The 14,319-nt window shown below is 42.7% G+C and overlaps 1 protein-coding gene across 1 annotated transcript in view; it reads left to right on the forward strand.

The window, feature by feature from the left end:
* The window catches only part of PLB1 (phospholipase B1), a 130,953-nt gene that overhangs the window by 7,271 nt on the left and 109,363 nt on the right, over positions 1–14,319 (forward strand). The window contains exons 6-12 of the mRNA XM_074988405.1: positions 242–323; positions 769–820; positions 2,589–2,675; positions 5,501–5,563; positions 7,670–7,752; positions 9,061–9,127; positions 9,813–9,917. Coding sequence (XP_074844506.1) covers positions 242–323; positions 769–820; positions 2,589–2,675; positions 5,501–5,563; positions 7,670–7,752; positions 9,061–9,127; positions 9,813–9,917 — 539 coding nt within the window. The remainder of the gene's footprint in view (positions 1–241; positions 324–768; positions 821–2,588; positions 2,676–5,500; positions 5,564–7,669; positions 7,753–9,060; positions 9,128–9,812; positions 9,918–14,319) is intronic.

Genomic DNA, 14,319 nt, shown 5'->3' on the forward strand with positions numbered 1-14,319 from the left:
GCTCTGCAGATAGCTCCTGTTGCTAGAAATGGAAGGTATGCCCATCCAGGTGTCTCTGACTTCCCAGCCAGTATCAAGGCAGGGAGTAACCACATAACAATGGAGGGTCCCTGATATAGCATCTATAGTGAGTGCCAAGAACCCTGAGATCCTATCAGTTTGTGACTGACTTGATCCTGTAGCAGAGCAGTATTCCCAGTATTTGGGACTATACTGACTCTCTCTGTATGTGTGTGTTCAGCTCTTGTTAGCAGGTTTAACCCCTCTGTTCTGCATCAGCCACTTCCCAACACTAGCGGAGCAGCATCAGGAACCAACGCTATGTAAGTTTTTTTTTTTTTTTTTCTTTTTTTTTAAGTCGAATAATGAATTTAATGTTGGTGGAAGGCACAGGGATGACAACCCTGTGGGACTGAAGTCCTTTAACTGTACTCAGAATGTACTCAGTATGGGCAAAGGCAGGACAAGCTTCCTAACACCAGAACCTGCCAAGGTGACTTGACTCTCTCCCTCCAGGAACAGAAGTGACAAATGACTCTGTGCCCCATTTACTATACCAACAGTCAGACCTTTTGATTTAAAGTCAGTCCTCCCTTTCTGCTTCCGTAAAACAAATCTCTGGCCTTGAATGGAGGTAAACAGATGCCTAACAACCTGACTGTCTTCAGATTTGCCCCCAAGTTCCAGGCTGTTCTTTTCAATGACTAAATCAGTTAAAGTGGCCTTTTAAAATGACATGACAATTTCTGCTTTCCTTCTGTGCATCAGAAGCGTACTGGACCAAGCTAAAGAAGTGGTGAAATTCATGAAAGAGAATCGGGTATGTTTAAAATATTCAACACTTCCAAGAGCCTAACAATGAGCCTCAGAGCGTGGGTGGAGAGGAGGAAGAAAGAAGAGAGGAAAAATCAGTCAAATTTCCAAACATTTTGAACTTCAAAACGTTGATGGAAATTTTGAAGCTCAAAATATTTTTGACCAGTTCTAAATGCAAACCAAAGGGCCTGTTAGATATGGAAAATGCTGCCTTTAAAACAACAGTGGTTAACGAATCCCAGTAGTTCTATTAAAAACAAAATTAGACTTGCCCTCCCGGAGTAGCTACTGTTTGCTTCTGCAGAAGTTTCACTTTCTTTGTAGTGGTGGTCAGAATATATTGTTAATGTTAATCCTGGTTTGCCGTCTGCTGATCAAGCACACTGGATCCATGTGATGGCATGTGGCCTGCTTAGGAACCCTGCTGGAATGTAACAGAACTCAGTATATCTTTCCCTTTTCTTCTCAGCACTAGAAGGTGGAATTTTCACAAATGTGGTGATGTTCACGCTGCATCTGTGTTCACCAGCAGCAGTGGTTGGTTTCAATGAAAGCAGACTTAAGCCAGTCCTGGGTGCACTGAAAAGCCTATCCTGAAGCTGTGTGCACTATTTTCTGTGTATCCCCCCCCCGACTGTTTGGGTCTAAACCATGAGTGGGAGAAATTACACTCAGGGGGCAGATCCAGCCAGTCAAACATTTCTCTCTGGCCCACCCAACTGATTAGCAGAGCGTGCATACTTACAGCCAGCAGCATGTGCTCAGCTGCCCCTCCCCTCCCTTCCCCTTGTCCTGTTTGCAGCCAAGCTGCTCCTAGGACTCTTCTGCTAGCTGTGCAGAGGGGGAAGGGATGGAGGGGAGAGGGTAGTGCTGAAGTCAGGGTGTTCCCCTGCCCCTGCCCCCCATCTCTGCAGAGCACAGATGGGAGAGAGGGAGACACACAGCAGAGCTGCTCCAGTCTGAAGCATGGATGGTAAGTGAGTCAGGAGTGCAGAGAAGAGAAAGGGGGAGACCACACAGCAGGACAGACTTCCCTTAAAGAGACAGAGGGTTGCTTCTCTCAGAAACTTACCCAGCAGCAGCCAGGGCGCACACACTGTGTGTCACTGTCACACATACTCAGTCTGTGCCACATGCACACAATCACTGGTACACATACACTGCAGCACACACTCACTCTGTCACAAAGTCTGTCTCACACACAAAGTTTCTCTTTCACACTTGCACACTGTCTTTGTCTCTCTCTGTAGCCCCCAGCCCCGCCCCTTCCAGCAGGGCCCATAGCCGGCCCGCGACCAGTACTAAAATCCACAGAGTGGCCCCTCTGCAAAAATTATTGCTCACCCCTGGTCTAAATAGCAAAACTGGTAAAAGTGCACAGTTGACTCTGCTCACTCCCTATTTTCTGTGCTGAGAGCCCATGGCATTATGGGATCCTCGGTGCTATAGGAGGGTGGCCCACAGACGTCTGGGATTAGATTTAGCATAAAATGTAGTGAACTTGAATCTGCTGGCCAGCTGCTCTTGGGTGCGTCTCCTGTGGTTTGCCCGGCTCCCAGCACTCATTTGTGAGTGACATAAATGCCAAGACACGTGACTTGAACTCAGCTGGGACTGGTGGTTTCAGGTTTCTGACAGAGGCTTCACCTAAATCCAGGGGAAAAAGTGCGTAGGGTTGGCGAGTGGGGGATGCAAGTGATAAGAGGGCTTTTGTCTTCTTTCCAGGGGGTTGGGACACCATGTATCAACTACTTTCTCTTGTGTTCTTTCAGAGGATAGATTTCCAAAATGACTGGAAGCTAATCACAGTGTTCTTTAGTGCTGAAAACCTGTGTTCTTCTTGTGTCTCCTTCCACAAGGTGAGCCGCCCTGTGTGTGGTCTGTCTGTGCTGGGAATCCGAGCTCCTGACTATGGGACTTTGGGATTATTACATGCACTGAATTCAAACCTGAGCACGTGCAGAATGAATTAAGGGGTACTTGACCTAGCACCCAAATCTGCAAGTTAGTCCTCCAGTCAGGAAATCAGCATGCTATAAGACTCGAGACAACTTGAATCAAAACTATTAGAGCAGCTGTAGGTGCTGTTTGGTGGATCGTGTCAAATAATGAGTGAGAAGACAGTGATTTCTTTGAGAAGATTAAGGGTTTTATAGTAACTAATGTTTTAAACAAATTAAAAGGTACATTTAACAACACAAAGGATGGGGGATCTGGGGGCCAAGGGTAGGTTAAGGGAAAAATGGTTAAGTAAACAAAGTTTAAGAACCTGTAGGCATAACCCACCATGTCCTGGATACAAGTGTGTGTGTGGGTATTTAACATTTCAGTTCATAAGTGTCCTCAGGAGCGTAACCCACAAGGGAAAGTGAAGTCCAAGAGTAAACCATAGTACATAAGTCCATGAGTGAAGTGTGCCTCGCGATAGGGTCCATCCTGCATCGCCTTTGGTTCTGAGGTTGATCCGGAAAAAATGGAGAAGAAACTTTGTAGGCATAATCTGTCATATAAAGAAGCCAGTGCTTCCTCTTACCTCATCCCTTGTCATCCATCTATGTTGTCCGTCTTCGTCCCTCATTGCCCATCTTTATTGTCTGTCCTTGTCCCTTGATGTCCAAGTACAGGTGGTATCAAAAACTAGTCCATAAATGTCCAGGTTGGCACCACCCATTAGGTAAAGCAGAGTCCCACTCTCGCGTGAAGTTTGCAAGTCCTTGGGTGGCGTCATGCCCCGCAATGGGGTCTGTCCTGCATCCTCTTCAGTCTGGTGGTCTTTCTGTAACAAACAGTTCGTCAGGTAAAAGAAATCCAATACTTCCATGGACTGTCTCTCTCATTGTAGTCCAGAACATGTGCTACAGCAGTGGGAGCTATATAAGTACCAAATACATCCTTTGAGCAGAAGAGGCATAAATTAATTCAATAAGTTATTCAGTAAGAATTTATTGTCTACCTCAGCCCAATCCTCACTCCAGGATGAAAGCTACACATTGCACCTCCAACAGCACCTCCTAGAGCAGTGTTCTTTTCCCTAGAGATTGCTGATCTCATCCAACCCAAGCTAGGCTGTACAGGCTGACAAAATCGCAGACCTAGATGGTGTGGCTGAATTTGATTGGCGTAATCAGTCGTTTGCTTTGAGCAGCCAGTGTCCCAAGTCAAATGAGATGTCTTGTGCAACTTAGGGGATGTCTACAATGCTGCTGGGAGTGGGTCTTCCAGCCCAAGTAGACAAACGTGCACTAGCTCTGCTTCAATTAGCATGCTAAAAATAGTCACGTGAACTTTGTGCACAAGTAGTGGCATGGGCTAATTACCTGAGTAGGTACCCCTGTTGGCCTTGTGGGATAAGGGTTCAGGTTTGGTCTCAGGTGGACAGCAGAAAAGGGGAAAAAAAACCCCAAACCAAACCAAAAGAAATTCAAACCAAGCACACACATAAAGCCTCTTCTAATGTGTAACCTTTTTTGTTTGCCCTTTATTTATCATCAGGGCCTCATCATGTTACCTTCTTGCTTCTCTTTTTGATGTCTCTGTTCTATATGGGCTCTGTTACCACCCTCGTGTCCAGGTATCTGAGCACCTTCCAACAGCACATTAAGTGAGAATTCACTGCTAACATTGGCTACCTCATCATCCCGCTGAGCCATTTCACCATTTTGGTGCACTCTGCCCACTGTAGTTTTACAGATGAGCATTTGTATTTTTCGCTCACCAGCAAATTCAGGTGGAAGGGGGCAAATTTAAACTGGAAGGATGAGTCAGTGGCAGGTTTTCCCACTGATGGTGTCACTTGTCTCCTTCGTGAACATCGCGGGCTATTTTATTTCTGTCTTATAAAGATCTTTTGAAAAAGTAATTTCTTTGTGCCTTCGATATGTGTCAGGTGGCAATAAATTGCCTGGTTTTTGTTTTTGTTTTTGTTTTTTTTAGAAAAAGCCATGCCATGGTAAACTCTGCATCGTTTTTCTTTCCCCACGACTTTAATCAACCCTTAAATTACTCCATTCAGTAAGTGCAGAGGTGATAACAATCAATACAGTTTTGTGAGGCAGTAACACAAAAGGAAATGCAGAATCATTGAAGCAAGTGTTGGAAGCATAATAGAAATAAGCTGAAATGGAGAAATTTAACCATGAGGTCAGTTAGACTCAACGGAACATGTGCCAAGGAAAGTCATAGACGTGCTTTTGCAAGACGTAGCCAAGAGAGAATTGGGTGGGGCATCTAAGAGGTTAAATAGGGGTGATTCACATGCTATACAAGAAGTGGATGGTCTGTGACCTACTTGTCTTCTTGCAATGAAGACACTATCTTTATGAAGATAATTTTCTGTTAGTAATGGCTTTATTGCAGTAATCTGTTCCAAAAAGGGCATGATACCTCTGTTCCATTTTTGAGTCTATAGAAAGATTTTCCATCTCTAAGTCTGTGATTTTATATGTTTAAATTGCCTAATCACACCTAATTAAATCATATTATTGGATCCTACATTCCTTTCCCCTTTACTGTTATATAAAGCCAAATCCTCAATGTGACCATTACCAGTATCATCTCTGATATATTAGCTAAGCGCAGGGAGCCCATCATTTCTGAGAAATATGTGACTTTTGCTTTTCCTGATGGTCTTGAATTATCTTTTCCAGCTCCATACCCCCAGTCTAAACTCTTTTTCTCTTAACAGGAGAATCACTCACTGGACAGCCTGGAAAGACTTAAGAGAGTCTTGGACTTTTTATATAAAGACGTAAGATCTCTTCACCAGGTTTAAGTTACTTACTGTATCCGACCTCAGATTCCCTTAGTGAGCTTCGTGTACAGCTGCAAAACTACTGGATTTTCAAGCTACTGGGTTTACAGCTCAGCTACTGGGTTGGGTTTGCAAAAGTGGCTAGGTCACTAAAGAGAACAGTCTCACTGAATTTAATGGGATTTGTGCCTCTAATTCAGTCACTTTTGAAAATCCCACTTAGTGTCATAAGCACATAAGAACATAAGAATGGCCATACTGGGTCAGACCAAAGGTCCATCCAGCCCAGTATCCCGTCTGCCGACAGTGGCCAATGCCAGGTACCCCAGAGAAGGAGAACAGAAGACAATGATCAAGTGATTTATCTCCTGCAATCCATCTCCTGCCCTTGTACTGAAGGCTAGGGCACCATATTTTACCCCTGGCTAATAGCCATTTATGGACCTAACCTGCAACAATTTATCGAGCTCTTTTTTAAACCCTAATAGAGTCCTGGCCTTCACAGCCTCCTCCGGCAAGGAGTTCCACAGGTTGACTGTGCGCTGTGTGAAGAAAAATTTCCTTTTATTAGTTTTGAACCTACTACCCATCAATTTCATTTGGTGTCCCCTAGTTCTTGTATTATGGGAAAAGGTAAATAATTTTTCTATGTTCACTTTCTCCACACCATTCATGATTTTATATACCTCTATCATATCACCCCTCAATCGCCTCTTTTCCAGACTGAAAAGTCCCAGTCTCTCTAGCCTCTCCCCATATGGGACCCTTTCCAAACCCCTAATCATCTTAGTGTCAGCAAATATGTTAGTCACACGGACTTTTTAAAATGTCTTTTAATCTATAACACTGATATATACAAAATGAAGCTAAATGCCTGGGTACCCAGCCAGGGTCTGTGTACCACTTAAGCCCTATTTTGACATCTTAAGTAGTGTGTTAACCTTGGAACCCCTCTGCACAGGAATACATTTTACTCCCATTGAGCCAGACAGTATATGAAAATATCCTATCTTTATTCAATGCTGTGTAATATAGGGGTCTTGGGGGCTAGTCAAACAATTGCACTAGGCAACAGATGATGATTCTCGAGCAATGACCTGTGGAGACCAAAGCTGGCCAGTAATCATTTAAAAAAATCATGTTGAGTTATCTTTTTCCCCCTTTCCATTTTTAATCTTAGATCTTCAGCACAAGTCATTTCCTGCTTGGCTGATCTGCGTGCCAGGCAAATTGTTACTTCAGTGGAAATGTGCTACTCCTAGACCTTACTGTTTTATTAATACAACTAGCATTTATGAGTGCACGTCAATGGTAAAATCTAACTTTTCTGTGTTTACTGTTAATCTTAGCTGAGATATTTGTGTAGCATCCATGAAGAATTTCATTTTTCCCCTCTAACTAAGGTCTAGTACACATGCGAAAGCCATTACTCTTTGAATGCCTGTGGCCAACCCCTGAAACCTTTAATAGTGTTTTACTTAAATCTCACTCTACAGCTCGGCTGTCACGAGCTTCAGAGAGAGTTTCACCTAAGACTCATTGGCTCATTCTCATCAGAATCTCTCCATTCATGTTTCTATTCATGTCACTCGCATGTATAGCAATGAGGCATCTTCATACACATGTATTAGGAAAGCTGCGTCTTGATTCAGAAAAGAGGGGGTATGAGAGATTTGTACTCTAATGTAATATGGAACATTTCACCTCTAGGCCATGCATACATTGCTGTCTAAATGGTAGGTAAGCTGTTTGGCAGCAGGCTAGGTCAGCAGTAAATGACAGCTGGCATAATTTCAGCGATGTATGTAAAATGAGTTTGGCCACCGTTCAGGAGTCCCCATCACAACCAGTCTTTGCAAATTAATGTTACCCTGGCTGGCAGTCACAGGAGGAGGGCCAAAGACCAGATCAGCCATGATTTGAGATCACTGAGTTTTTGAAGTCACCGGCGGTGCACGCTGGTGATGTGGTTTGGTGGAAGCTGTACCTATTCTAGGGATAAGTAAAAATCTTCACAGGCAATAAGAGAGCACCGATTAGAAAGTGAATAAAAAGCTCTCATTGCAAATACTGCAAGTTTATTTCCTACTTTTGTCACTGTAGGTCCCTAAAGCCTTTGTAAACCTGGTGGATTCCACTGAGCTCAGACTCTGCTGTCTTTCACACAGTGATCAGAACAAAGTCAGGTAAAGAGATATTCTTTGAACTATGAAAGGATCATGATCTCTCATTACTGTTCTTGGATGTATGCTGCATATTTTCTCCTTCTCCTGGAAACATGGCAAGAATGGCCACATATTGCCTGCACTGTATGTTGTATGTCCTAGGGCTTTGTAAGCGGGGTGTGTTCATTTTTTTCAGATGCCTTTAGTACTTAGCAAAATGAAACTCAGCATGTTTTCCTGCAGAAAATTTCTCATTAAAGGCAAATAAATGCTAGATCCCAGAAATCATGAATCTCTACAAGAAGCTAAGATTCTACAAGCCACGTTGTTCAAAAAGGAACATTCTTTGGGTTAAACTGTTCTATAAAACTGCTGTAACTACTTATCTAGCCATCTTGAAGCATGTCATAAACTTGCACAGGAGACACTCCACCCAACAATGAAATGTCCTGTGCCAAAGGAGCACTGGCAATTACGTAACAACTTAGCAATGCTGCATTGAAGTTTAGGTCATGAGCAAAGCTATGTAGGTCAAGGAAAAAAGAACCCTTTCCAATAGAGATTGCACAGGGAGACAAGAAGCAAAATCTAATTATTAGCACTTGAATTTAGCCAGTAAGCCAGTGCCTACCCCTCTATTATTGTAAGAATTGCTGTACGATCTTTAATAACTATATCAGGACATCAGTTTTACATTTAATTCAAAAGAGGGACTAAACAGCAATTGCCTGTAGCCTGTAAAACATCTCAGCTTTTCATGTCAACTGCAGGAAGGTGCAGATGTGTATCCAGCCGCCACATGGGAAGCTCAGCTGACTGGTTAAGTCTGTTTGAGCCCCTGGCCATCCCTCAGCACACAGAAGCTTTTCAGGCTTTTATTCAAACCTGTAGCTTGAGGGCTGCTATCATAATATGACAGCAAAAGTCCCAATGCAAAAAATTGCAAGAGAGTTCAGTTTTCTAATGTGACAGGAAATGGAAGTGAACAAACCTAAAGCTAGTGTATCTGCAAAGACTAATTCAGCTATGAGAGTGATGGCCACTTTAAGACCCTGAACTGAACCAAGCCTAGCCTGTTTGCCAGCTGGAGAGGTTCAGAAGCTAAGGAGCCGTCCAAATCTTTGGACCTGGAAACCAACACAATTCTGTGATTAAAGTGTTTATCAGCCTTCTACACTGATACCTATTGGGTGTTCTGACACATGACTGTTAGTGGCATATTGAAGTCCCAGCCACCTTCTAGTCAAGCATAAATTGTTCTCTGAATGTCACCTGAAAGTACTGGGTTTTTTTGTTTTGTTTTTTTTCATTCTGTAATAATGCCTCCAGGCAGCCATGCAACTGCGCTGATGAAGACTCCAAACTTGATGATGTCATACTGAGGTGGTCCTATCAGGTATGCCTTTTTCCATGCTTCTTGTATTTTGGTTGTAGGGTGGTAAAGGTAGCAGTATACTTATGCTCAAAGTTAGGGAGAAGTGGGGTTATCAGTCTAACACTAATTACCCCCTAATTAGAGCCCCGCTGACATTTATTCTGGCATCAGTAGCATCTGAGAGTAATATAATATTAGTATAATTAAGCAATCTCAGCACCTCTTGTAGATGGTACTGATTTTATAGCTCATAGTAACATAGGATTTGCCATATTTAATTAGGACACTGGCCCTTCTAGTATCTCTTGTCCTGACCAATTCAGATGATTTAGAGGAAGCTGGAACTTCCCATAATACAAAGGTCAAATGTGCTGCTGTCCCATGTCTGATTCCTTCTACAAGCTGCAGGAAACCAGTGTATATCCTAAGCATGAGATCTAATTACTTTGCTTAGCTGATACTTTTTCTGAGAAAATGGTGTTAATCTGATACAGCTCTCTTAGAGCCCCAAGGAGATTTCTAATTGTTGCATAAGATATCTTAATTAAATTACTCCTTTTGTCTTTGGCTACAAAATGTGATTATTTTGGTAGATTAGGGATGGAGGTGACCTTAAATTCATTTAAGCCATTGATAAATTGTACTGTGGTCTCTCCGGCCACATGCTGGTGCTGATGCTGTTTAATGTTCATTATCTGTCATTTAGAATGACTTGAAAAAGCTGCTGAAATCTGGGAGGTATGATTTGAGGGATGACTTCACCATTGTTCTGCAGCCTTTCCTCCAAGAAATAAATCTGTCTCACAGAATGGTGAGTGAATACCAACCATTCCTTTCCTTCCCAGTTACCTTTGGTGACACTGGCAGGTATATGCAGCTAGCCTTTTTCTTTCCTTAAGGGTTTGATTCTGAGATGTGTAACTGGTTGAAGTCAAAGGGAATCAGGCACACCTCAGGATTAGCTGTTAAGGGCTTGAATGTTTATTTTACAACAGAGTCAACCAGAAGCCACTCTGATCAAGTCACTTGTATAAAATAGTAACAGAGAGAAAGCCGTGCTAATCTATATACAATCAAAACAAAAAAGCACTCAAGTAGCACTCTAAAGACTAACAAAATAATTTATTAGGTGAGGTTTCGTGGGTCTGTCCCATGAAAGCTCACCTAATAAATTATTTTGTTAGTTTTTAAAGTACTACTTGACTGCTTTTTTTGTTTTGTGTAAAACAGGTGCAAATGATCACAGTATGGCCCTAGAGGCCTGGTTTTCAGAGGTGATAAACCACGCACAAGAGGTCTCATGGGCCATTTTTTCAACATAAGTTATTAACTACATTGCTTCCCCGCAGTTAGGGTGGGAAGGAAACCAAGCCAAGCCGGTGCACAGCTGCAGTAACTCTGGATGAGCCAAATAGTAGCTTGTTAAGCCTGATTCACAATCTATACTCAAGTAAACAAGGAGGCAGAAGCAGTTGTGGACTCCTGAATTTACTTAGTGTGTTAAACAATCTTTCCACCAATACTTCCACTTTGGAAGGACATAGTTTTCAGTTCCCTGGCAGCGCTAATCATCCATGCAGGGCAGGGGGCTTGCCACACTTTTTTGTCCAAGAATACATGAGCTGCTATAGCAAAGGGAGTCAGGAGATCAGCCAAGGTGCATTACCCTAGCCTGCAAGGGTGGGATTTCTCTCCTAAACATGTGCAGGTGTTTTGAGTTGGAGCTACACATTGTTTCCTGTCTGAAAAAATGGGTCATCAGTCGCAGATGGAATTGGTTGGTTTCATTGGTCACCACTCTCCTGTCAGACTTAAATGTCATGGTGTCTTGCCAAAGAACTGATATTGATCTCAATGGCTCAAAGAATTAAAGATGTGGTTAGCCTTTCTCACTGACGACCATTATGCACTGATTGGGTCCCGGTTATTTTTAAATGGCCTTGATTTTGCTCAGATGCTTGGCAAATGCCCCAAAGCATTCCAACTGAAAGTTTATTGATTAAACACAAGAAAGAACAAGAAATTAAAACAGGCATTTATAATGAACTTGTGTGGTGTATTTATGCAAAACAGCTGAGTTAGACCTTACAAAAGTCTCTCCTTTTCGGAGTAAAAATATCAAGAATTTTTTTATTTACAAAGCAACCTTTCTTTCTGAAAAGGAAAAGGTTAATTTTACTTTCAATCCTGATGTGAAAGGAATTCGTGTATCTGGTTTTTAAGAAACAGGACAGAAAGGATGGGTGAAACATGGCTTTTATTGGTTTTTTTAATTTTTGCGACTGGCTGGCTATAGTTATGAGTGAATGCTTTGGCTGGCAAGTTGACCACAGCATCTGCTGCTTGAACCCAGGTTAGTTAGAGTCTAGTCGGGACTATTATCTGGTTGGATCCTTTCACCTGAGACAAGGAAGGTTTGGATGGATGTGATATGATTTGACTTCAGGGCACAATGAAAACCCAAGAGAATGAGGAAAGATATGAAGAAAGAAACCCAGGGGCAGAAGATAACCCAACAAGGGAAGGGAATATAAGACAGGATCATATATGCCTTCAAGGTACTGGAAATTAGGCACCCTTCATCCCCACCTAGATGGATTGAGAACTGGATGTCATGATAACATGATGGCTTTTAGCACTCACGGGAGAACAAAGTTCCTTAAACAAGAGGTAGCCTACTTGGCTTTTCTCACCAGAAGAAAGTCTTTTAGACGACTCAAAATGAGTGGCAGTGCTGGCCGGTCTGAGGATGAGCTCGGATGCAAGATCTGACAAGAGAGGAGAGGGAGACTGAATTGCACCACTAACGTTTCTTTCAAAGACTCCTTTTAAGAAACCTCAAAAGGGAAAGAGTGGGTAGCGTGGTTCATTCCCTCATTATTTTGTGCACCAATTTTTGTCTCGTGAGATCTGTTACACCCATTTTTGTTTTTTAACTTCTGGTTCCACATCTTCAGTTTTCACCAAGCATGATTTCAGCAGTCCTGGGATTGTATCAATGTGGGCGTTTTTGCTTTAGACTAATCCAGCTTCTCTGACTGGTTCTCGCACTTGTTACAACATTCAGTGTTGTAAACTACCCGACTTATTTTTTTCATGGCTGTTGTAACATCTGATGAACTTCCACGTACTTTTTACATTGGAGATCACGCAGCAGGATTAACATAGATGTACAAAGGACTGAAGGGTCTGCTCTGCCTGAGGTTCCTCCACAATTTTTGTATCAAGGCAATGTAGGAAGAGATGCAGCTGTTTCAGGTAAAGTTGGTATATCAGACTACAACTGAGTTTTACTCATAAGTATGTGACTGAAGTGGCTGTGGGTGACCTTGGACACTGATGGAAGTGGGTTGATTGGCAAAAAAAAAAAATTGCTGAGATGGGGAGTAGTTGCCACAATCTTGATTTCACTGATATTCCTGGAAGAAAGTGGACAAGGTAGCTGTCTTGTGTTGGAGAGTCCCTTCAATTCTATGGAAGATGTATCCAGTGTCAGCAATACAGCTGTCACCAGTATACACGTTCCTCTTTACTTGTGTATCAGGAAGGTTGTGTGTTTAAAAGAAAAGGAGAGCCAAAACTGGTCCCCCTGGAAGATCAATGTAGAGATGCTCAAGGGGACTATTTTATCCACCTGACTTGCAAAATGAATCTTTGGTTACTAATCATTTCTTCGATGAACTTGAAATTGGGTGCATCCTCCCTTCCTGAACCCCGCCTAAATGTGAGGCAGCTGGGGACTGATATCCTCATTAACCCTCATTAAGCTATGTCTACACTAGCTGAGAAGATTGACCTGCTGAGGGTCGATCTCCAGGGTTTCAATTTTGTGTGTCTGGCAGGGAGACACGAGGAATAAGGGAGGTCAATGGGAGAAATTCTCCCATCTACCTTCTTCGGTAAGAATGGCCAAGTAAGCCAAGTGCAGATACGTCGATTCTAGTTACACAATTGCCATAGTTAAAATTGCATATCTGCGGTCAACTTACTTTGCCTAATGTAGACATAGCTTCAGTCTCTCCTTCATGTTGTAGTTATCATACACCAGAAACATTGGGCGGTAACTCTTTGGGCCCATCAGTGACCTCTCTGGCTTGGAAACAGCTATGAGCTTTGCTCTGTGCCAAACTGTTGGGAGGCTGCAATCCTGGGTCCAATTATCAGAAACTGACGCAGCCAACTTTTGACGATTTGCCCAGGGTGAGAGAGGAAATCACCATGGCTGCTGTCCAGTGACCACAATACATGAAGGTCCATCTGGAAACCGTTTCTATCTGTTGCTATTGCCTGGTGCGTGTGTGTGTGATGACCATGTAGGAGTAACTTGTTGGCAGAATCCCTGAAGCTTCCCTGCAGATAGAGTTCATGGTAGCAGCCAGAACATTATCACAAAGCTTGTTAATAGGGAGGCTGTGGAATCCCTGTCACCACAGGTTTTTAAGAACACATTAAACAAATACCTATTGGGGGTAATCCAGATATTGGGCCCTGTCTCCATGTGGGAAAGATGGGCTCATTAGATGACCTCTCAAGGTTCCTTCCAACACTACATTGCTGTGATTTGTATTACTGGAACGTGCGATCTGTTGCTGGCTAGATTTTAAATCTTCATCCATTTTCAGCTCTTTGAAACACGTGATTTTGAGAATTACGAGGCGATGGCACAGACTATCAGCTACTAGCTGTTCTAGGTGTAAAGTTATATCAAACTTGGTTTCTTCATCTGCTTTGATGTACAACAGAGCTGCCTAGACCAGAGAGACTCACAGGATGAGTTACTAACATCTTTCCAACACTGTTTTTAATTGAAAGAGTCAAGAGCCTATCAAAGATTCATGATGGAGTTCTTTAGGCCAGTGTTTTAAAATACCCTTAAACATCAGCTAGAGAAATAGCTCTTGATTCCAAACCAGGTTCTGTTAACTCTATTTAGTATGTTCTTCCTCAGTCTGAACACGTGATTCTTGTTGTGAGTACCTGCTTTGCTGTTACTGTGATCTTCCAGCTATATCATAGAATTTATTGCCCTTTCAGAGCAGCCTCCTCGTACCAAGTCCATCTGTCACTTCTCAGAATGGTACCCTGTTAAGTTTCTGCTCAGATGCTGCAGTGGAGGTCATCTTCTTGGGCGTGTTTACTTATTCAGCTTCGTTTATAAATGGGTCTTTCCAGGGCTGAGTATCCTTTTCTTCTTCCAGGGCTGAGTATCTTTC

Source organism: Carettochelys insculpta, chromosome 3 (assembly GCF_033958435.1).
Source record: "Carettochelys insculpta isolate YL-2023 chromosome 3, ASM3395843v1, whole genome shotgun sequence".
Taxonomy (NCBI): Eukaryota; Metazoa; Chordata; order Testudines; family Carettochelyidae; genus Carettochelys; species Carettochelys insculpta.